At 50.2% G+C, this 23855-nt stretch overlaps 1 protein-coding gene across 6 annotated transcripts in view; it reads left to right on the top strand.

The window, feature by feature from the left end:
- The window catches only part of PIGG (phosphatidylinositol glycan anchor biosynthesis class G), a 40465-nt gene extending 21066 nt beyond the window's left edge, over positions 1 to 19399 (top strand). For 2 of the 6 annotated variants that reach the window (XM_024993157.2, XM_024993163.2), the window contains 7 exons: positions 5014 to 5231; positions 5383 to 5682; positions 6876 to 7333; positions 9412 to 9603; positions 13100 to 13409; positions 15690 to 15853; positions 18860 to 19399. In XM_024993157.2, coding sequence (XP_024848925.1) covers positions 5014 to 5231; positions 5383 to 5682; positions 6876 to 7333; positions 9412 to 9603; positions 13100 to 13409; positions 15690 to 15853; positions 18860 to 19073 — 1856 coding nt within the window. In that variant the 3' untranslated portion in view covers positions 19074 to 19399. Of the gene's footprint in view, positions 1 to 5013; positions 5232 to 5382; positions 5683 to 6875; positions 7441 to 9411; positions 9604 to 13099; positions 13410 to 15689; positions 15854 to 18859 lie in introns of those variants that run through there. The other 4 variants (XM_024993158.2, XM_024993160.2, XR_003035013.2 and 1 more) reach the window with 4 other exon arrangements.
- The last annotated feature ends 4456 nt before the right edge of the window (positions 19400 to 23855 follow it).

Below are 23855 nucleotides of genomic sequence, written 5' to 3'. Positions count from 1 at the left end.
ATCTGAATGCAGAGTTCCAAAGAATAGCAAAAAGAGATAAGAAAGCCTTCAGCGATCAATGCAGAGAAATAGAGGAAAACAACAGAATGGGAAAGACTAGGGATCTCTTCAGGAAAATCAGAGATACCAAAGGAACATTTCATGCAAAGATGAGCTCAATAAAGGACAGAATTGGTATGGATCTAACAGAAGCAGAAGATATTAAGAAGAGATGGCAAGAATACACAGAAGAACTGTACAAAAAAGATCTTCATGACCCAGATAATCACGACGGTGTGATCACTGACCTAGAGCCAGACATCCTGGAATATGAAGTCAAGTGGGCCTTAGAAAGCATCACTACGAACAAAGCTAGTGGAGGTGATGGAATTCCAGTTGAGCTATTTCAAATCCTGAAAGACGATGCTGTGAAAGTGCTGCACTCAATATGCCAGCAAATTTGGAAAACTCAGCAGTGGCCAGAGGACTAGAAAAGGTCAGTTTTCATTCCCATCCCAAAATAATAAAGTCTGCCAATCTTCATTACTCCTACAGTAGTCTGGCCTCAGGCCAAACAATAGGGAGGGAACACAGCCCCGCCCATCAACAGAAAATTGGATTAAAGATTTACTGAGCGTGGCCCCACCCATCAGAACAAGACCCAGTTTTCCCCAAAGTCAGTGTCTCCTGTCAGGAAGCTTCCATAAGCCTCTTATTATTATCTATCAGAGGGCAGACGAATGAGAACCACAATCACAGAAAACTAACCAAACGTTACTTTGCCATGACAAAGGTCCATCTAGTCAAAGCTATTGTTTTTCCAGTAGTCATGTATGGATGTGAGAGTTGGACTATAAAGAAAGCTGAGCGCCAAAGAATTGATGCTTTTGAACTGTGGTATTGGAGAAGACTCTTGAGAGTCCCTTGGACTACAAGGAGACCCAACCAGTCCATTGTAATGGAAATCAGTCCTGAATATTCATTGAAAGGACTGATGCTGAAGCTGAAGCTCCAGTATTTTGGCCACCTAATGCAAAGACCTGACTCATTGGAAAAGACCGTGATGCTGGGAAAGATTGAAGGCAGGAGGAGAAGGGGACGACAGAGGATGAGATGGATGGATGGCATCACTGACTTGATGGACATGAGTTTGAGCAAGCTCCAAGAGTTGGTGATGGACAGGGAGGCCTGGCATGCTGCAGTCCATGGGGTCACAAAGAGTCGGACACGACTGAATGACTGAACTGAACCAAACTGATCACGTGGACCATAGCCTTGTCTAACTCAATAAAACTATGAGCCACGCCATGTAGGCCAGCCAAAACAGATGGGTTGTAGTGGAGAGTTCTGACAAAACAGTCCAGTGGAGAACGGAATGTCAAACCACTTCAGTATTCTTGCCTTGAGAACCCCATGAACAGTATGAAAAAGTCATAAATTTATTTATTTAGCAAATGCTGAATTTTCTCACTATGTTCCTCTTCAGCCAGGGGCTGTTGAGAGCACTAGAGGCACAGCAGGAGAGCTCTGTCCTCATAGAGCTTCTCATCCAGAGAGGGAAAAAGAGAAGGATGGCCAGGAAAGGGTGCCAGGTGGTGATGGGCACCTTAGGAAAAGGCTGAACCAGGGAAGGGTGGGCATGCGGGTGAGTGAGGGCCGTGGGGCACGTGGCCTGTAGGGGAGCCTTGTGCCAGGCAGGGTCCTGTGGTGAGGACGTGCCCACACAGTCAGGGAGTGACCAGGGGCCAGCGTGGCTGGAGCAGTGAACCGAGGGGAGCCAGAAGGAGATGAGGGCCGAGGGCCTTGTAGGCATTCCAGTGGCTCTTGCTTCCATTCTGAGTAAGTGGAGAGCTCCTGCAGGGTGTCGTGCAGAGCCTAGAATCTTCCCCTTGCGTTTTCAGAGCCCGTCTCAGGTGCCCGTGAGGAGGGCTCTCTGCTGCACTGTAGGAGGGTGAGGTGGATGGTGTGAGACCCTCCTCTGTAGGAGGGCGAGGTGCTCAGTGCAGGTGGAGGGCGAGGGCCCAGGCAGCAGAATCCAGGACAGAGGGGTGCTTCTGGGTCTGCTTTGAAGGCAGTGCAAAGAAGACTAGCCAGTGGCATAAAAAGCAACTTTGGTTTTCAGCTGAACACTGTAAGGAAGCAGTGACCATCACTGAGGTGGCCAAGGCTGTGTAAAGAGCGAGTTTGTAAGGCAGGGCGCTTGTGTATGTGCCGGAGGGCCAGGGTGGGACTGGTGTTGACAAAGCCAAGTAAAGAAAGAACTTCAAGAAGGAGGGAGTGAGTGGATGTGTTGAATAGGGTTCAAGGTAAAATAAAGTGAGGAACTGAGGAGAATTCCCCGGCATTCCAGTGGCTAGGACCCCTCACTTCCACTGCAGGAGCACAGGTTGAATCCCTTATCGGGGAACTAAGATCTTGCAAGCCGCAGGGCGTGGGCAAAAGTAAAATGAGGAATTGAGAAGTGGTCAGTTCTCAAGTGGCAGGTGAAATCTCAGCAGCTTTGTTGACAGAGGAGGTCACATGCCTGGCTGGCGTGGGTGCAGATACAGGCTGTCGTCTGAGCTGAATGGGTGCCAAGAGCGGGGTATTCTTGTTTTTGAGCTGGGAGGAAGAACACGATATTTATAGCTTGGTAGGGATGACACCGACTGAATGGACATGAGTTTGCACAAGCTCCGGGAGTTGGTGATGGACAGGGAGGCCTGGTGCTGCAGCCCATGGGGTCGCGAAGAGTCGGACACGACTGAGCTACTGACCTGAACTGAGGGATGACACAGAACAGAAGGGTCATGGCTTTAGAGATTTCATTTTGGCCCATCCAGGTATGTCAAGGCTGGTGTTTAACGCTGGGGCTGGGCTTGTTTGGATGCCAAGAAGGTCACTTCCCGGTTTGAGGCAACATTCAATGGGATGTGGGCGTGTTATCCTACTTGATATAGTGGGGTACTGCCAAGTAGAGTGAATGCCTTGAGTTTGTGCTGAGATATAATCTGACCTTGGGTTGGGTGTGGAAGACACATCCTTCCAGCAGAGAGTGGTTGGGAACCAGACATCCTGAATGGCAAGAGGACTTGGGGAGCGTCAGCTCTTAGATCATGAGACCCCCCTGTGGGTAGCTCTGTCAGAGGTGTGGCCCGGCTGCGTGCATGTTTCAGTCTGGACCAGAAGCAAATAACTTGCAAATCAGTTGCTGGCACCATGCGTCCCTTCTCATATAACAAGAACTAATAAAGAGGAAACCAAAAACGGGATAGTGAACTGAGCGCTGCAGTGGATGTGGCCATAATGAGCCTGCAAGACGAACTGAGGCCAGTCCCCGGGGTGAGAAGGCCGCACAGGGCCTCGCACCTCCAGGGTGCCCGTCATCTGCACTGTCGGTGACAGCGTTTCCTGAAACAGAGCTGGGCACGTGTCTGACGGTGACACAGGTCTCGAGGCCTGCTGTGACGTCCAGCCAAGTCTGAAGCAGCGCACTCACCTGACTGTCATTCGGTCATAGTGGGGGCTCTGCTCGCCTCAGGGCCTTTGCATGTGCTGTTCCTGTGGATGCTGCTCTCCCTGCTCACCTGGTGGTTCCTGGGTGTCCGTCATGTTTTCAGTTCACTGTCAGACCGCCCTTGTCCCCCACACTTAACCTCAGTCTTATGTCAGTTCCCTTTGTGTTACCAGAGTCTCTCGCTATTCCCTCTACTTTCCCTCCACAGCATTTCTCACTGTGTGTGGTTTTGCACGTGTGTGACAACCCAGCTGGACCACAGGCCCCACTGGCAGGACCTGAACCTGATGCACCTAGCATGTAGTCAGCACTCAGGTTTTGTTTGGGTGCGTGCATAGGTCCCCCATTTCTCTGTGACTCCAGGCAGTAGGGTCTCAACACGGATGCACCCATGTCTGTGACTTCGGGGTGGTAGAGGGTAGCAAGTAAGGGAGACAGCTTGGATCCAGACTTAGCCCAGCTCTCACTGCCAGCCCATGAGCTGGTGTCTGAGTCGCCTCCTCTCTGAAATGGGCATGTAGTCATCCCAGTCCCACTGGTCCTGGGGAGAGGACCGAGTGGGCTTGGGGTCACGCCTGCCCCCAGCACTTGGTGCAGGTCCCCTGGCTCCAGTGGCAGTGGTGGGGCTGCAGACATCTGAGCCCACACTCGGTTGTGCAGCAAGGATGCCAGCCTGTGATTGGGGAAGGCTGGAGTGGGCACACTGCTGGTGGTTTGGGCCAAGGCCCCTGAAAGGCATGGTGCAGACCACCTTGAAACAGTTCTTTAAGTTGGAAAAGCACGTTAAGTACCAGGGAGCCTTAGAAAAGAAGTTCTTGCTCTGCCGGCCAATCGAGTCACGACTGAGTCTGGTTCAGCCCTGAAAGGAAGCGGGCAGCTCCCGGCTTTGGGCAGCCTGCCACCACCGTCCCAGTGGGAACCCACTGCAGCCAGGGCTGGGGCCCACTGATGGGCTGTTTCGCCGCCCTGGCTTTGCATCAGCCATGGATCATCTAGCAGGTGGGGCACGTCAGCCTTGTGGCAGGAGGGGCTGGGAGACTGCATCCCTTCCCAGAGAGGGTCTGTGAAGAAGGGGAGCAAGTAAAAGGGGCGCTGACAGTGAAAAGCAGGGGTGCCCACCAGCCTTGGGGAAAGGGCCGCAGTGGCGCAGGCATCAGGCACTTCCTGTCCCGTCATCACACAGAGCCTGAGGGTTGGGAATTCTGTAGAACTGAGGGCCTCTTAGTACTCTACTGTTATGGCTGTCACACTCTTGCACCATGAGGAAGAAGAGTGGAGAGAGAGGAGAGGGAGAAGGCGGCAAGCAGGAGGCTGAGAAGGAGGGGCTTCTGTCCGTGCGAGTGGGGCAGTGGGAGGAAGGACGGGGTGGGCACAGGCCGGCGTCACCGCAGTCAGGGTTTTCCTGAGGGGCGGCCAACCCTCCCGGGAGTTCGTCTTGATGAGTGTCAGGCTCTGCCACGTGCCATCAGTAGCAGGACTCACAGATTACACGTGTGTGTGCGTGTCGGTGATTTGTGTGTGTGGCCCTTTCTTCTTAGAGCCTGGATTTGAGCAGTTTAAAGTGTCGGAAAGATCGCACAGAAACTGGATCAGATTGTACTTGGAGGAAAATAACTCAGAAGTCGTTTTCAACCTGGGAGCCAAGGTTCGCAGGCAGTACCTGGACGCACTGAGGACGCTGAAGCTGTCGCTGAGCAGACGAGCGGCCCAGTATGACGTCTACTCCATGGCGGTGGGGACCGTCCTGGTCCTGGAGGTACGGGTCCCCGGGCAGGGTCACTGCGTCGCTGGGCGGACAGCTCCGCCAACGTTTGGTAGTCAAAGGACGTGGAGATTCGGTGTTTCTGGAAGGGGACAGGCACGCGCCCTATTTGCGCAGTCGTGGACACCCGCTTTTCCTGTTCCAGGCCCTCGTCCTGCTCCTGCTCAGTGTCCCGCAGGCGCTGAGCAGCAGGGCTGAACTGGACGTCCCCCTGCTGTCGCCCGTGTGCTCTCTGCTCTTCTACCTGCTGCTCCTGGCGCTCGCAGCGCTCCACGTCGTCGTGTGCACCGCCGCTGACAGCTCGTGCTACCTGTGCAGCCTCCCGTGGCTGGCTGCGGGCGGAGTGATGACGCTGATCGCCGCACTGCTCTGCGCGGGCATGTCTGCTCTCACCAGGGTTTTTGCCGGTGGGAAGTGTCTGAGTCAGGTAGAACTGGCTTTCCAGGTGGGCTGCTCTTGTTGCTGCACTGATGAGATGTGGGTTAGACCCCTAGCGTGTAGCAGGCACGGTGCTGGTGGGAGCTGAGGAAAGGGCCCACGCTTCATGGGAGCTGACGGGACACACTCTCAATGGCGAGCCTCCCAGGCCCTGACCATCCCAACTTCACGCACTCACCTGTGTTGTCAGGCCTCATGCCTTCTTTCTGAGCTGGAAGGACAGGGTCCCTGGGACTGTGACCGGGGGCCTCTCTAGAGTGGCTGCACAGAGGAGCAAGCAGCTGACTGACAGAGATCAAGAAGAAACTCAGACCTCATCCTCATTCTGCCTCAGAAAATGCAGTTTCCTGTTCTAGACTTCTTGCAGCTTTTGGCCTCTGACGCCTTCTTTCATCAGCTGGTTGTGGTGGCGGGCTGGTGAGAGAGACACGGGCAGTCCTGGTTGGTTCACAGTGCCCAGGGCCTGAGGGACCCAGGGCAATGACTCTAGGCCCCAGAGGGCAGCTCCTGGTCATGGGGCCATAGACACCCACCCCTCCTCATGTGCTGGTGGCTGAGGGAACGCGTATGTTGTCATTTCCCACACATTTCCATACCTGCTCAAGCGTGGGGTTTCCCAGAGGAGTTAATTCTCCAGGGCTTGACCAGGTTCACCGCATCGCCATCATGTGCTAGGTGCACGCAGGTAACGGAATGAATGCCAGCAGTATTGAGTGAGAGCCATTGAGTCCTCATCTTAACTTAAAATGCTTTATATTAGTGTATTTAAGGGCTAGTACTATGATACCCTACCATTGTAACGGAAACTCTCTGGATTTCCAGCAAGTTCATGGAAAAGCTAGACGTCTGGTTTGGTGGAGTATGCCCTTGGGGTTCTTTGGTCTCGAGTGGTCGAGTGGTGGGCCGTGGCTGTGAGAGGCAAGGATGGGGTGTGAAGGACGGGCTGAGAGCTCTGGCACTGTCGAGAAGGGGGGTCCAGACCTCTTCAGTCTCCTTGTCCCTCAGCTGCAGGCTTGCCGTCTGGGGCAGGGTCGCCTTGCTGTCCCCAGGTCCTCTGGTTCACCCAGGGGGATGGGGTGAAGTGGGTGCGGGGCGTGAGGAGCAGCAGGTTATCTTCTGTGAGTGAGCACTGTACGCTCGTGCAGCAAGAAGGTGAACTGTTCAGATTCTTCCTTACAAAATGCATTTTCCTTTTCACAGAATCCACCTCAGTCCACCTCAAGGTGGTCAGAGTTAGATCTTCTCAGCTTCTTGGGAACCGTGGGCCATGTGTTGAGTCTGGGCGCAAGCAGCTTCATCGAAGAGGAGCACCAGACCTGGTACTTCCTCGTCAACACACTGTGTTTAGCTCTGTGCCACCAGATCTACAGAAAGTGCCTTCTGGGCGACGACTGTGCCCCTCAGCATTGCCCACACACGGGAGAGGAGTTTGACGGGGTCGCGGTGGCCCTGCAGGGCAAGCGTGCTGGCCCTGAGGGGTGGGAGCTCAGCCGAGCGCCCGCAGACCCCTCCTCCCTGGAAGCCCTCAGAGGCTCTGAGCGGTGGATGGTGCTGGCGAGCCCCTGGCTGGTTCTGGCCTGCTGCCGGCTGCTGCGGTCCCTGAACCAGACCGGTGTGCAGTGGGCCCACCGGCCCGACCTGGGGCACTGGCTCACCAGGTGAGGGCATGAGTTGTGGCCTTGGGCCAGACGCTCCAAAGACCTGTTTTTCCTACTCAGGATAGAAGTGGTATTTGAAATCTGAAGAAATAGAAGACTGACCCATGAATTGAGTTGAAAGGTGAATTTATTTGAGGCTAGCCTGGTAGTTTGGTTTTTCATTGCTGAATCACTGTAAGTGTTCCTGTTTGAAAACCAGTGAGTTTTATAATGATCACTGCAGCAGGATATAGTTCTTCACTCGCTGCCCTGTGCCCCATGGTGTGGGGCTGGGGTGACAGGCTGACCAGGAGCCCTGTGCCCCCACCCCTCTCTGTCCCCCTGCCTCCCCCACACCCCACCCCCAGAGGGGCAGCTGCCTTGGCTGGAGCCTGGAGGCGTGTCTTCAGCTGCTTCTGCGGCCTCTCACGGGTGGCCAGGTGACCCAGTGGAAAGTATGGCAAATACAGAGGACTGAAGTGAAGAGAAGAAACTAGGGTAGAAAAGACCAAGATTTGGCTGTATCATCAATTTTACTGTCAACGAGGTCTTAAAAAACAACTAAAGTAAGAGCACAGCAAGATGAAAAAATATTTCCAAGAGAGACCAACAAAGGTCACCGTCGTGTCACTGGGGAGAGCCTCTTGAGAACTGTTGGCAGAACGCAAGACTCACAACTGTGGTAGACACACTCCTAAGGGAGGGAGTCCCAGAGGAAAGAGCAGAGAAAGGCGCGCTCCCACTGGTGATTCGGGAGCGTCAAATCACAAAGTGCAGTTTTACACCTGGTGAGGGCTTGGTGAGCGTCAGTGCATCCTGGGACCACATAGTGGCACAGTCCTTTTGGATAAGTCCTTCTGGAACTGTACGCCAAAGGCTGTAAGATTATTTATTCCTCTGGCCAAATAATTCCTATGGTAAATTTCTCCCCAGTGATAACAGTACTAGCAAATCTTTGGCAACCACAGTAACCCCAGGTAGCAATTTTCAGGTGCCTGCTGTGTGCCCACTCATTCCATTTTCACAGCAGCTTTGAAAAGAGTGTCCTGGCCTGTCCCCGTTTGGGGTGCAAAAGCAGAGGGGAGCTGAGGGGTGGCAGGCAGAGCCAGAGCATGTGAGGGCGAGAGCGCCGGAGTAGCACAATGACCTTCTAATTCTCCTGGGACATGACAGCACTGCAGGAGGGCTTGGTGGTTTCCACCCCCAGATGCACTAGCAGGCGTGCATGCAAGGGCACCCCCACTGCCCCTGCCCCCTCTCCAGGCTGTGCCCACGCCTCAGTCTGGACCCTCCCTCAGCACACTGGCCTCCTGTGCCTTTCCATCGGGGCATGACTCTCCCAGTCCATTTGTGAGGAGGCTGCAGTTTTGGTGATTCCTGCTCCAGGACAGAGCCTTCAAGAAGCACCCAGAGACACCCGAAATTGCCTCTATGCTCTGCTTTCCATCTGTGACAATGATCCAGGGTCTGCATAAAGCACAGCTTGCAGAGCAGCAGTGGCGGCCCCAATGTAACCCTGTCACCGCCCCCAGGACCCACCTGGCACTGGCCTCCTCTCCCCTGCATCTTTCCTAGTAGTTTCTCCATGTGGGGTGTGTGTATCTTGACTCACTCACTTCAGAGGTATTGAGTGTTTGAGCTTCATGACCATGACCTGCAGTGAACAAAACGGGAAAGCCCTGCCGCCCAGGACAGCTCACCAAGGTAGCAGGGGGCATGGGCAAAGGCCAGGCAGAGAGACAGCTGTGACAGCCGTGTGCCCAGCCTCTCTGCTGGGGCACCTGCGAGGGGGCAGACACTCCCAAGTGATTCCCTCTGCACTGACAAGTGAATGGAAGAGGATGGTGCCAGGACATGTCTCCTTTGCCCAGAACCTCCTCACCTGTGGTTGGGGAAAGCGAGGCAGCCCCAGAAAGGAGAGCCAGCAGGCAGTGTTGCCCTGACCCGTGCAGAGCTGATGATGGGGACCAGTTGGGAGTGAGCAGTGAGAGTCTGGGCTAACGGCCCTTTATGTGTTGCGTTCTTAGCCACGTGTGTAGGCCCATAGCATCACTAGTTGTCCTTGGTGGTAATTTCTGGCATCTTACATTTCATTCCAGCTCTGATCATAAGGCTGAACTCTCTGTTCTGGCCGCACTTTCCCTCACCATGATTTTTGTGTTGGTTCAGAAGAGGTGCTCCCTCACATCAAAAGTGGCCATGGCGTTTGGCCTGCTGGGCATCTATTGCTACCGGGCGGCCATTGGAAATGTGCTGTTCCCATGGCAACAAGACAACAAAGACATTTCAAAGTAAGTGTACTAGCAGACACAAGCACTTGTTTTTAGACCTGTTGTAATGTTTTATGTACTAAAAATGCCATGCAGTCTTGAGATCATTAGAGTTGGGCTTTTGTGAATTGTGATTTTGTCAATAGTTACTGAGAACATTTCAGTGAGCCAGTTCTGTTAGCCTCTTTTTTTGGTAGGAGAGAGACAAATAACTTGGAAGTAAGGTCACTGGGGTGTTTTGTTTTTTTTTAATAAGGGATCCTCACTAAGAAGTAACTAGTAATGAGGATAATAAGGAGTGGATACTCCTAGCAGTTGGGGGTGAAGCATGTCAGAAAGCCCAACTTTCCCATAATTTACATGAGCTCCTGCAGCTGGCTCCTGCAAATTGTCAATACCACTTTCTGCACATCACAGGGCTTTCTCTGTTTTTAACAGTCACAGGGTTGGGGTGAGCAGACCCTATTTTGGAAGGCTGTTCATAAAATGTGTTAAGAATCTTGATTTTGTCCAACCCTCTGACTTGGGTGTACTCTTACAGAATTCATCTCAAAATACAACCAGACATGAAGCAAGAGACTGGGATATGGGTGTGTTCTCTGAAGCATTACTTACAGTTGCACATAGTAAAAAATGAGGTGCTTGGCCAGCAGTTTTGGATGAGTCTCTGAGGTCTCTGGTTTCAGGTCTTTAATCCGTTTTGAATTTATGTTTGTGTGTGGCATGAGAGAGTTGTCCGGTTTGATTCATTTGTGTGTAGCTTTCTAGTTTTCCCAGCACCACTTACTGAACAGACTGTCTCTCCTCCATTGTATATTGTTGCTTCCTATGTCGTCAGTTCATTCCCCACGTAAGTGTGGGTTCGTCTTGGTTCTCCAGTCCATTCCCTCAGTCTGTGTGTGTGTGATGTGTGTGTTTGTGCCTGTTCCATACGGTTTAGATTAGTGCAGCTATGGAGTATGGTTTAAAGTTAAGGCCTGTGATACCTCCAGCTTTGTTCTTTCTCAAGATTGTTTTGGCTAGTTGAAATCTTTTGTGTTTCCTTACAAGTTTTAAAATTTTAGAATTACCTGTTTTAGTTCTGTGAAAAATGCCGTTTGTATTTTGATAAGGATTACATGAATATGTAGATTGCCTTGAGTAGATGATTGTTTTAACAATATTAATTTTTCCAATCCAGGAACATGGTATGTCTAAACATGTCTTTACATCAGTTTGTGCTGTCTTCAGTTTCTTTCATGAGTATCTTAAGTTTTCTGAGTATAGTTCTTTTATCTCCTTCTTAGATTTATTTCTAAGTGTTTTATTACTTTGATGTGGTTGTCAGTGGGATTGTTTTCCTACTTTTTATTTGTGATAATTTGTTGTTAGTTATAGAAATGTAGGATATTTCTGTATATTAATTTTGTATTTTTCAGCTGTACTGAACTCACTGATGGCCCGCGTGGCAGTTTGGATTTTCTGTGTATTATATCACGGCATCTGCAAACAGTGACAGTTGTATTTCTTCCTTTCCAGTTTGGAGTCCTTTTATTTCTTTTTCTTATCTGACTGCTATGGCTAGGACTTCCAATTTTATGCTGAATAAAAGTGGTGAGTGGACATCCTTGTCTTGTTCTTAGTCTAGATCCTTCCACCACTGAGTGTGATGTTGGCTGTGGGCTTATCACACATGGCCTTTATTCTGTTGAGGTGTGCTCCCTCTATACCCACTTTCTGGAGAATTTTTTAAATCATAAATGGATGTTGAATTTTATCAGAAGCTTTTTCCACCGTCTGTTGAGGAGGATCATGTGGTTTTTATTCTTCAGTTTGTTAACTTGGTATATAACTTTGATTGATTTTTGGATGTTGAACCATCTTTGCATCCCTGGGATAAATCCCACTTCATCACAGTGTATGATCCTTTTAATGTTTTGTTGAATTTGTTTTGCTACTATTTTGTTAACGATTTATTATCTGCGTTCATCATTGATGTTGGCTTATAATTTTTTGTGTGCAATATCTTTGTCTGGTTTTGATATCAGGGTTATGCTGGCCTCATAATGTGACTTGGGAAGCATTCCTTCCTCTGCAATTTTTTTGGAATAGTTTGAGAAGGGTAGGTTTTCTCTAAATGTTTGATGTTGCTTTGCTAGTCAAAGAAAGAAAAACAAGTGTTGCCCTCTCTGAAAGCGTGTCAGGGCAAGTTCTGAGAGCTGTGGCCAGATTGTCTGGGTGGCCGAGAGGCACAGGGGGCACTCCTGGGAACAGGGCCTGTCACCTGGTGTGGGGGATTGAGATGGTGCTGAGGGCCTGGCTGAGGTGACAGCCCAGTGGCAGATCTTAACCTGTGGAAGGAAGGTCAGGTGGGGTGGGCGTGGTGGGGAGACACCTTAAAGGCCGTTTACCTCAAAGATGTCAAGACTGAATGTCACATGTGAGGGCATGCAATTCAGAGCTGTTTGTTTAAATCTCAAAGTGTATGTTGCTTATATGTAGGATCTAAAAAATGATACAAATGAACTTACTTAAAATCAAAGGGTGATACATGAGTAAATTCCTCTTCCTCTTGGATGCACCTTATTTCAGCATCACTCACGTCAAGATACGGATCTCTTCCTTACCTTTCATGGTGACGACAGTATGTACTTTGTTGGTGTCCAAAACATAGACCAGCGCACCCTTTCGTCAGCCTGCACTGCCTGGCTCCCATTGTTTCTGTGAAATGCTTCCACTCCCCACCCCATTTATCCTTCTTCTCGATGCATCCTGGTTCCAGGTCCATCCTGATTCTAGACTCCCTCCTGGCTCTACATCTGCCCTGATTCTAAAGCTGCCCCGATTCTAGATCTCCCTAAAAGCTGTTTCTCTCCTTTCAGTGCCTGCAGGTGCTGCTGTCCATCGGTGTTCTGGAACCCTCTACATTTAACTCCTGACTTTCTTCTCCACTCTGAAGCCCGGACCTGGCTGGGGTGGAAGGCCTGGTTTCAGTGGTTCTGGATGTCCAGGCACAGCTGGGTGGTCAGGGCAAGAGGGGCCCCTTCAAGACATCAGTGGTGCTCCCCTTCCTATTCACTGTCAGCCTGCCCAGTGTCCTCCTTGCTACAGGTCCCAGCCCCTTTCTTCTTGAAATGTCTCTGCTTACTTGGGCCTTTGCGGATTTCTCCCTCTTTGACCTTATCTTACTCCAGCAGTTTTTCCAATTAACTATGCAAAGCAGGTGGACAGATCTTTTGGCCACAAGTGACGGTTCTGATCTTTCACCCAGGTGATCCTTGGCCACGTGAGCACAATTTCCTGTCAGCCAGCTCCGTCAGAGAAGTGCACACGTAAAGGACAGGCCTGCCGGCCTCTGGGGGTCCTGGGGGTCTGATGTGCACAGGCAGACACCCCTACTTCCACAGAGCCCCCCACAGTGAGTGGGTCCTGAAGCTTGTGTTGTCAGCTCAGCTCAGTAGACGCATACTTGGGAAAATACATATTTGATTTTTTTGTAGCTGGTGCTAATGAATCTGACTTGTTTTGCTTTCTTTAGGGGCATTACCGAGGCTCGTTTTGTTTATGTCTTTGTCCTTGGCATTCTGTTCACGGGCGCCAAAGACTTGCTTAAATCTCAAATCATTGCTGCAGACTTCACGGCCAGGACTGTGGGCCTCTGGGAGATACACAGCGGCTTAGTTCTCCTGGCAACACTGCTCCTCAGACCCCACAATCTCCCCGTCTTGGTGCTGAGCCTCGCAATCCAGACCATCATGGCTCAGTTCATCTGGAGGCCCCTGAGGCATGACGTAGCTGAGGTCACTGTGATGCATTACTGGTTTGGTCAAGCATTCTTCTATTTTCAGGTAGGTTTTCATCATTAGCATGGGTAGAAGACTATTAATTTTTATGTTGTTTATCTTTTAGTTTTTCTTTAAGAAAATTTTACCATAAGCCAGGAAGTTTAGTAAAAGAACTATTGGCATGGCAAGGTGACTTATGCTTAAATCATGCATATATTTATAAGAAAAAGTACAGTTAGTTATTTAAGACAGGCACGCTTGGTGCCAGCATGCAGCTGCTCTGCGGGTCTGCTTCCTACGGGCGGTCAGGGGAGTGAAGTGCTTGGCTCTGTCAGCTTGGCTGGTGGCTGCTCTCCCTGCTCCCTGGCTCTCAGCAGTGGGCACTGCTGGGGCTCCCACTTGGCTGTTACTCTCCTGGGACCCGTGCTTGTCGCATCTCCTCTTCAGTGTTGAGGAGCCCATAGAGGCAGACCCAGCCACCTCCAGGGTGGACCTCAGGGTGCAACCGTGTACTCGGGACTGCAGTGGACAGGTGGACAGAGCATCCAGCTCCTGGCCCTGGAGGGACCAAGTTCCACCTCAGCCTTCAGCTCACCAGAGTCTCCCACTTGCCCCCGGTGGCACAGCAGACCCTGCCGCCTGATCAGGAAGGTGCCCATAGGCTCCCTGTGAACTGAACAGTTCTGCCCAACGCTGAGGCCTCAGTGTCAGGAAGACTGACTGCAGTCACGCCCCCAAGCAAGGAGACAGTCTCTGACGTTCTGTTTGCTTCTCTGCCGCATGTGGCCTCATCCCACAGCAGGACACAAAGCTTCCATGACAGTTTATGATATTGGCACATCTCAGGCACTGCCCAGAGGCAGCCAAAGCACATGTGTCTGACAGCCACGGGTGCACCTGCAGCAGGCACCGTCAGACAAGCTTCAGGTCCCCAAGGAGCAAAACCAACGCAGGTCAGCCCTCACACGGCAGGCCCTACGACATGTCAGACGAGTGGGCAGCTGTGTGGCCTTAGGAGCACAGTGGGCCCCCGGGGCCTCTCTCATCTCCCCTCCCACAGCCCTTCCCTTGGGATGTCTTTTTCTCACTGTTGGGTTTCCTGGCAGGAGGCTCACAGGCTCACTGACCCTTTCCCCAGCCCTCAGCTCACCGACTCCTCATGGTACAAGGTCAGGAGCATGGTGCCCAGTTAGTATCCACAGCCCTCCATGGGCCCCTCAGTCTCTCTCTGCCTCTAGACCACCCCTTCTCCCCCAACCCACACACACAGCATCAGACTGTTGAGGACCTAGTGACCTAACGCAAGGGAAGCCCCAGAGCGTGCGGGCCACACCTTAGGCCAGCCCTCCCTGACCGCGGAGTCGGCTTTGGCAGCACCTCCAGCGACCGCCTGGGGTCAGAGCCACTTTTCTGTCGTCAGCCTGCCTCCCTTCGCCATGGTGTTTGAGATTCTTGTTCTTCCTTCTCCTCCTCTCAGCAGCTCCGAGGTCTCCTCAGTCTCTAGGGAGGGAATCATACAGTCAGGGAGAGCCCAGACGGACGTGAGCAGAGGGGGTCATGGGGAAGCTGCAGAAAGGAGGTTGTTGTCAAGGGATGGGCCAGCGGTGGACAGTGAATGCACGGGGAGTAGGCATGGCCTGAGATGTTTGGGGGTCGGCGCCACCACCCAGTGATGGCCCAGGATGGCATACAGCCAGGGGAGGAGGCGGTGGGCTTCACCTAGCTTGGACCCATGTCCTTGGGCCATCGGGTAAAAAGTTCCTGGGAAGGGCCTTCACTGTGCTAGGACAGACATTTGTGCTGTCAGGCCTGTAAACAGCGCGAGTGTCTTAGAAAAGGCCACCAGCGTCAGTGAAGACTGAAAGGTGGGGGACCAAACTTCGGGAGAGCCTCGCTTGGATTCAAGTCCCCGCCCTCCCTGGTGGGACGAGCTGTCCTGTTAGTGGCCAGGATCTTGGGCCTGAGACTCCCTGACGACAGTGTCCTGCTGCTCCTGTAAGCCATGTGGCAACACCACCCTTAGCCCCTCAGACAGGGTCCCCAAGGAGGGAGGAGGGAGGTTGGTATGTCTGCCTGAAGTTGACAGATAAAAGTTTGGGGCTTTTCACACTCCATCAGCAGACTTACATTGTATAGTTTCTCAAAGGTAAAAAACATTCCACTTGCTCCCCAAGCCTGGGAGTGAGGCAGGCAGGTAGAGGGCCATCATCCAGGGTCAGCCCCGGAGCCGGGAGTGAACGGGCAGCGGGCTCCTGGGGCCATGTCCCCACAACCGGCTCTCGTGGGCCCTCACGGCCATGGTACAGGACCAGCCGCGTCAGCACTGCTTCTGCCCTCGTCCAGGGAAACTCCAACAGCATCGCCACCGTGGACATCTCAGCGGGCTTCGTGGGCCTGGATGCCTACATGGAGATCCCAGCCATGTTCCTGACGGCATTTGCGACATACTCGGGGCCTGTGCTGTGGGCCAGCCACCTGGTGAACTTCCTGACCTCAGAAGCCAGCAGGTGAGGCTCCTCATCTTTAATCTGATAGCAGGTTGACTCCTGCTCCCAGTAACTCAGAGGTCTTTTTCATCAGTTTTCTTTTCCTTAAATAAGAATGAACAGTCCACAGTGCGTGGCCAGCGTGGGGTGTGGGGCAGGTCTGTGAAGGGACAGCTCAGACCTCCCTGCTGGCTTCTTCTAGATCATACCAAGTTGGGTCTCCAGATGGACAGGATGGAAAGCCCCTTCTCATCTCATCTAGCTGTTGGGGACCTGGTTGGGGCCCAGGGAGGGGGTGTCCACTGGGGATAAGAAAGTAGGAGTTCTCTCGTTCTCACAGGAGCTAGTTCTCACCTCCAGGATCCCTGCTGGAGAGGGGAACCTGGACGGTCCCAAGGGGCTCCCCATGGGGCTGTGACTCTGTCAGCCTGTCCTGCCCCCATGGAAGCCGGCGGTCACCAGCCCCAAAGGCTCCTTCCTATCAGACTGGCCAGCCCACCATGCTGTCCATCCTTCCCCTCCCCGTTTACTCCACAGAGTTCCCACCGCCTCACATTCCATGCTTCCTTCCTTGTTTCTACACCACTCCCCTCGGAAAGGGTCTTCGTGAGGAAGGGCCTCCAGCTTCCGTCCACATGCTCACCTGGGTGCCCAGGCCACTTGGCAGTGTGCGGCCTGAGTGGTGTGTGGCAGCCTGCCGCTGGGCCGCCCTCATCAGTCAGACAGGGTGCTGGTGTTGCTGCCCGGGGCTGTGGACCCCTGTGAGGTGCTGGAGTGGGAGGAGTGCAGTGTCTGTATGTCAGGGTTCCCTCAGCGCCTCTGAACCCCTCACATGCTCCCCTTCACACACTGGGCGGTTGTGCTGGTCAGGAAAGCCCCAGGAGGACCCTTCCAGCCCCGGGGAGGGTGAGCTTCCTGTCTCCTCCTGCCTCAGAGCCTCCACTTCTCTACCCCAGAGAGTAGCGCCTTACTGGGGTGACTGCTGACCCGACGTCCGAACCCCACTTCTTTGGCCTCCGTCACGTGTTCTTCTCAGTCCCATAGGTTCACCCCCAGACCAGGTCCTGAGACACAGGCCTCAGGGAGCCTTGCCCTCCACCCCCACACTCGTGTCCCTGTGGACATTAAAGGTGGAGGTGAGCATCAGTGTGAGGCTGGCGGGACTCGAGTCAGACTTTGGGGAGGCTCCTGCTGAGGAGAGAGCTCCTGCTGAGGAGAGAGCTCCTGCTCTGAGGTCGCAGGCTTCCCGAGGACGGGAAGTCCCTTCAGGTGGCCTTTGGGACGTCTGTGGACAGACTTCCCCCAATTCGCAGCCACTGCTGGTCTGGTCGTCCACGCCTGAGAGCGGGTGCATGCTGGCGGCCGTGGAAGGACATGGAGTGGGTGTGTGGCCTGGGATGCCCTTCCATTATTCATACTGCACGTGAACCCTCCCTGGCTATGAGATCGCCCCTGAGCTGTGGGTTTGGTTGGGAAAGGAAGCTGGCAAGTCCCTTCACACATCTGGACCGTGAGCAGGTGAGGTGTGCGCTCCCTGCCCTGGAGGGCTGCCTGCTGTGGTACCGGCTCGGCACGCACCACGTCTGTGACTGCAGGCCAGCCAAGCAGGTGGACAGGGCAGGTGAAGGCCAGGCCACGAGAGCCCAGTTTTCTGTGAAGAGCAGCTTCCCTGGAGCTAAAATCACGGCTTGATTTTCCTGGCACTTGACATCTGTTACACTTGTATTGGGGAGAAAAAAAAGATGTTAGCATGTTTTTTAAGTGAGTTGAAAGCATTTTAGTCAGTTGGGGAGTGTTGTATATGTTTTCCCTAATTAAGGAATGTTTCTCTTTTATTTTAGAAAAGGTTTTTCTCTTTCATTTTCAGTCAAGTTTCATGCATTGTTTCTGTCTTTATTTTTCCAGTAAAATCAGAAAACTATAATCAGACTAAAGGGGTAGAAAAAGAAAATGTCTTTTCTTTTTTGATTCCTGGGTCAGGAAGATCCCCTGGAGAAGGAATGGCAGCCCACTCCAGTATTCTTGCCTGGAGAATCGCATGGACAGAGGATCCTGGGGGGCTGCTGTCCATAGGGTCGCAAAGAGTTGGACACAACTGAGCAGCTAACCCCTTTTTTTTTTTTTAAGAGGGAGATGATTTTTCTAAATTTTTTATTTTTTTGTATTTTTGGCTGTGTCTGGTCTTAGTTGAGGTACATGAGCTCTTTACTGCAGCATGCGGGCTTCTCTCTGACTGTGGCACATGGGCTCTATAGTTTTCTGCAGGCAGGCTCTCCAGTTGAGGCGCGGGGTCTTCCTGCCCTGCAGCATGTAGGATTTTAGTTCCCCAACCAGGGATCTAAGCCATGTCCCCTACATTGGAAGTCTACATTCTCAACCACTGGGCCACCAAGGAAGCTCTGAAAATGTATTTCTAATGGCTCAAAAACTAGGCCATGGGTAGACCATGCCCCTCTACTAAGGAGCTGGCATCTGTTCTGGAGCTTAGCAGTGGGGACAGACAGCCTAGCTGCAGGGCCTCCGTTCATCCCCTCAATTGCAAATTATCTTATGCTGAGGTTACAGGAACTGCCTCCTCACTGGGGCTGTCACTATGGAAGGAACCCAGTCAGAGTCTTCCAAATGGGTCACGTTCCCTATCCATGATGTTGAAACCCAAGCAAGGCAGTGTCCTGAGTTTTCCTACCTCCCTGTCGGGTCGAGAGGGCCATGGGGTCGGCAGGCTCCCTCTGAGCACAGATGCCCTGGCACCCCAGGAGGGCAGCGGAGCCGAGGCCTGTCCACCAGGCCCATCTCCAGGGGTTTCCTGTGCTGGGTGTTGGGGCTGAGGCCCCAGGAGGGGAGAAGGCGATGCCTCAGGCCCAGCTCTCCCAGAACCCCTGCCTGAGGGACTGGATCCCAAGTGGAACACAAGGCTGGGCTTGAGGACTCACTCCAGGGCTCGTGCTCTGGTGGTTACATGTGTGTTCATGACTTACACGATCCAGAGTGGCATGCTCTAATGCATGTTTCCCTTTTTGTTGACAGCGGCTCGGCACTGAGTCATGCTTGCTTCTGCTACGCGCTCATTTGTTCTATTCCAGTTTCTGTCTATATCATTTTGGTGACGTCCCTGCGTTATCATTTATTTATATGGAGTGTGTTTTCTCCAAAACTTCTCTATGAGGGAATGCATCTACTCATCACAGCTGCTGTCTGTATATTCTTCACAGCCATGGACCAAACCAACACAAAGTCTTAGATGGAGCTATTAAGACACTGGAAAAAATATATATTTTTAAACTCTTTTGTTTACTTCATGGGTTTGTGTCATGAAGGATATCTGTTTAAATGCAAGATTATTCTTTAAAAAAAAGATGTTAATTCTATAAGGTTGATGAATAGCTTCAATTTCTTTGATTACTATACTTGAATTTAGATTGAGTAGTAAGTAGTTTAAAAAGCTCATTTTAAAATACTTGGTTTGGATATGCATCATATTTCCCTGTTGACAATCACTCTGGGAACTTCTGAGCTTTTAATTTCCTCTGGATAAGTTACCCAAATATATGTGTTTAAATTGAAGAATACAGTTTCCAGATTTGTTAGTGTCCAGGGACTCTGTGGGACGAGGCTCACATGCTGTCAGGGTCCCCTTGCAAAGCTCAGGGCCTTTACGATCCAGGAACCACCAGGGGTCCCAGAAGCTTGGGTTTATGTGGGCTATATCTGTCAGCATTTATGGCATTTAAAATTAAAACTAAGACATTTAAAATAAATATATTCAATTAAAAATAAAGATATAAATCATTTGCAACACCCAAGTACTATAGCCCACCAGGCTCCTCTGTCCATGGGATTCTCCAGGCAAGAATACTGGAGTGGGTTGCCATTCCCTTCTCCAGGGGATCTTCCCGACCCAGGGATCGAACCTGGGTCTCTCACATTGCAGGCAGATTGTTTACCATCTGAACCACCAGGGAAGCCCCTATTGCATGTTAATATACCATTTTAAAGAAAAGTAAAGGAACCAGTGCTGAATATCCATTGGAAGGACTGATGCTGAAGCTGAAGCTCCAATACTTTGGCCACCTGACTTGAATTGCTGACTCATTGGAAAAGACCCTGATGCTGGGAAATGTTGAAGACAGGAGGAGAAGGGGGCAACAGAAGATGAGAGGCTTGGTTGGCATTACCGACTCAATGGACTTGAGTTTGAGCAAACTCCAGGAGATAGTAAAGGACAGGGAAGCCTGGCGGGCTGCAATCCATGAGGTCACAAGAGTCAGACATGACTGAGCAACTGAACAACAACCAGGATGGAGGCTTGTTACAAGGAGAACCAGCCCGGTTATTAGAGAGCTGGAACTTTCAGGCCTGCCCCCTGATTCCTGGTGAGTCAATCACTATTGGCCAGTGACTTAGTCAATCATGACTATATAATGAATCCTCCCATTAAAAAAAAAAGTGCTGATTCAAATGTTTTCTTTTTAATGGCTGAGTAATACTCCATTGAGTATATGTACCATAGCTTTCTTATCCATTCATCTGCTGATGGACATCTAGGTTGCTTCCATGTCCTGGCTATTATAAACAGTGCTGCGATGAACATTGGGGTACACGTGTCTCTTTCCCTTCTGGTTTCCTCAGTGTGTATGCCCAGCAGTGGGATTGCTGGATCATAAGGCAGTTCTATTTCCAGTTTTTTAAGGAATCTCCACACTGTTCTCCATAGTGGCTGTACTAGTTTGCATTCCCACCAACAGTGTAAGAGGGTTCCCTTTTCTCCACACCCTCTCCAGCATTTATTGCTTGTAGACTTTTGGATCGCAGCCATTCTGACTGGCGTGAAATGGTACCTCATAGTGGTTTTGATTTGCATTTCTCTGATAATGAGTGATGTTGAGCATCTTTTCATGTGTTTGTTAGCCATCTGTATGTCTTCTTTGGAGAAATGTCTATTTAGTTCTTTGGCCCATTTTTTGATTGGGTCATTTATTTTTCTGGAGTTGAGCTGTAGGAGTTGCTTGTATATTTTTGAGATTAGTTGTTTGTCAGTTGCTTCATTTGCTATTATTTTCTCCCATTCTGAAGGCTGCCTTTTCACCTTGCTAATAGTTTCCTTTGATGTGCAGAAGCTTTTAAGTTTAATTAGGTCCCATTTGTTTATTTTTGCTTTTATTTCCAATATTCTGGGAGGTGGGTCATAGAGGATCCTGCTGTGATGTATGTGGTAGATGAAACTGGAGCCTATTATACAGAGTGAAGTAAGCCAGAAGGAAAAACACCAATACAGTATAATAACGCATATATATGGAATTTAGAAAGATGGTAACAATAACCCTGTGTACGAGACAGCAGAAGAGACACTGATGTATAGAACAGTCTTATGGACTCTATGGGAGAGGGAGAGGGTGGGAAGATTTGGGAGAATGGCATTGAAACATGTAAAATATCATGTATGAAACGAGATGCCAGTCCAAGTTCAATGCACGATACTGGATGCTTGGGGCTAGTGCACTGGGACGACCCAGAGGGATGGTATGGGGAGGGAGGAGGGTTCAGGATGGGGAACACATGTATACCTGTGGCGGATTCATTTTGATATTTGGCAAAACTAATACAATTATGTAAAGTTTAAAAATAAAATAAAATTTAAAAAAATAATAAAATCCAGACATAGTTTACTATCAAAAAAAATTTAAAAATAAAGCAAAGTGTTACTTGCAAAAAAAAAAAAAAGTGCTTTCTTACCCTTTTTGAGAATTCCCAAGTCAGGGAACCAGGAAGGTTCTATGTGCCAGCGTGCTGGGCCCCCAGCTCCACAAAAAAAAAGAAGGCCTTTGTTCAGGACTTTGCCCTGCATGTCTGTTCATCTGCTTCTTAATTCATATCCGTTAATTTTTTTTAATAGTAAATCACTAAACTAGTGAGTAAACATAAAGTTTCCCTGAACTCTGCTAGCCATTCTATCCAATTAAGGGAATGACCAGAGGAGAGGCTCTTAGATGCCTCTAATTGACAGTCAGTCAGAGGCACAGGCAGCAACCTGGCCCTGGGTTTGGTGTTGTCGAAAGTGGAGGGTGGGATCTGATTCTATCTCTGGGTTGATAGCATCAGGACTGAGTGGAATTCATGGATTCCATACTGCCACAGAGAGCTGCTTGGTCAGGAGAAGCCTCCACATGCAGTCATTGGAACTGGGTCCAGCAACTCTTCTCAGTATGAGACCATGGAGTAAGGTTAAAAATGTACCCCTATGTTAGTAGCAGCACTGTTCACAATAGCCAAGACACAGAAGCAATCTGAATGTCCACCAAGAGATGAATGAATCAAGAGGATGTGGCACATATACACAATGGAATATTACTCAGCCATAAAAAGAAATGAATTTGACTCCATTCTAGTGAGGTGGAAAGAACCTAAAATACAGAGTGAAGTAAATCAGAAAAATAAAACAAATATTGTATATTAATGCATGTATACAGAATCTAGAGAAATGGTACTGGTGAACCTATTTGCAGGGAAGGATGGAAACGCAAATGTAGAGGGACTTATGGATGTGGTGGGGGAGGAGAGGGTGGGACGGATGGAGGAAGTGGCACCAACATACACACATGAGCATATACACCACGAGCATTGCTGAGAAGCTGCTGTGTAACACGGGGAGCCCGGTCTGCACTCTGATGACCTAGAGGGGTGGGATGGGGGAGGGGAGGGAGACTCAACAGGGAGGTGAGATATATATATATCACTGGAGAAGGGAATGGCAAACAACTTCAGCATTCTTGCCTTGAAAACAGTATGAAAAGGCAAAAAGATAGGACACTGAAAGATGAACTCCTCAGGTCAGTAGGTGCCCAATATGCTACTGGAGATCAGTGGAGAAGTAACTCCAGAAAGAATGAATAGATGGAGCCAAAGCAAAAACAACACACAGCTGTGGATGTGACTGGTGATGGAAGCAAGGTCTGATGCTATAAAGAGCAATATTGCATAGGAACCTGGAATGTTAAGTCCATGAATCAAGGCAAATTGGAAGTGATCAAACAGGAGATGGCAAGATTGAATGTCGACATTTTAGGAGTCAGCAAACTAAAATGGACTGGAATGGGTGAATTTAATGCAGATGACCATTATATCTACTACTGTGAGCAAGAATCCGTTAGAAGAAATGGAGTAGCCATCATAGTTAACAAGAGTCCAAAATGCAGTACTTAGATGCAGTTTCAAAAACGACAGAATGATCTCTTCGTTTCCATGGCAAACCATTCAGTATCATGATAATCCAAAGCTATGTCCCAACCAGTAATGCTGAAGAAGCTGAACGATTCTATGAAGACCTACAAGACCTTTTAGAACTAACACCCAAGAAAGATGTCCTTTTCATTATAGGGGACTGGAATGCAAAAGTAGGAAGTTAAGAAACACCTGGAGTAACAGGCAAATTTGGCCTTGGAATAGGGAATGAAGCAGGGCAAAGACTAATAGAGTTTTGCCAAGAAAATGCACTGGTCATAACAAACACCCTCTTCCAACAACACGAGAAGACTCTATACATGGACATCACCAGATGGTCAACACCGAAATCAGATTGATTATATTCTTTGCAGCCAAAGATGGAGAAGCTCTATACAGTCAGCAAAAACAAGACCGGGAGCTGACTGTGGCTCAGACCATGAACTCCTTATTGCCAAATTCAGACTTAAATTGAAGAAAGTAGGGAAAACCACTAGACCATTCAGGTATGACCTAAATCAAATCCCTTATGATTATACAGTGGAAGTGAGAAATAGATTTAAGGGCCTAGATCTGATAGATAGAGTCCCTGATTAACTATGGAATGAGGTTTGTGACATTGTACAGGAGACAGGGATCAAGACCATCCCCATGGAAAAGAAATGCGAAAAAGCAAAATGGCTGTCTGGGGAGGCCTTACAAATAGCTGTGAAAAGAAGAGAAATGAAAAGCAAAGGAGAAAAGGAAAGATATAAGCATCTGAATGCAGAGTTCCAAAGAATAGCAAAAAGAGATAAGAAAGCCT

Source organism: Bos taurus, chromosome 6 (genome assembly GCF_002263795.3).
Source record: "Bos taurus isolate L1 Dominette 01449 registration number 42190680 breed Hereford chromosome 6, ARS-UCD2.0, whole genome shotgun sequence".
Lineage (NCBI taxonomy): Eukaryota > Metazoa > Chordata > Mammalia > Artiodactyla > Bovidae > Bos > Bos taurus.
This window is presented reverse-complemented; position numbering and strand designations above follow the sequence as displayed.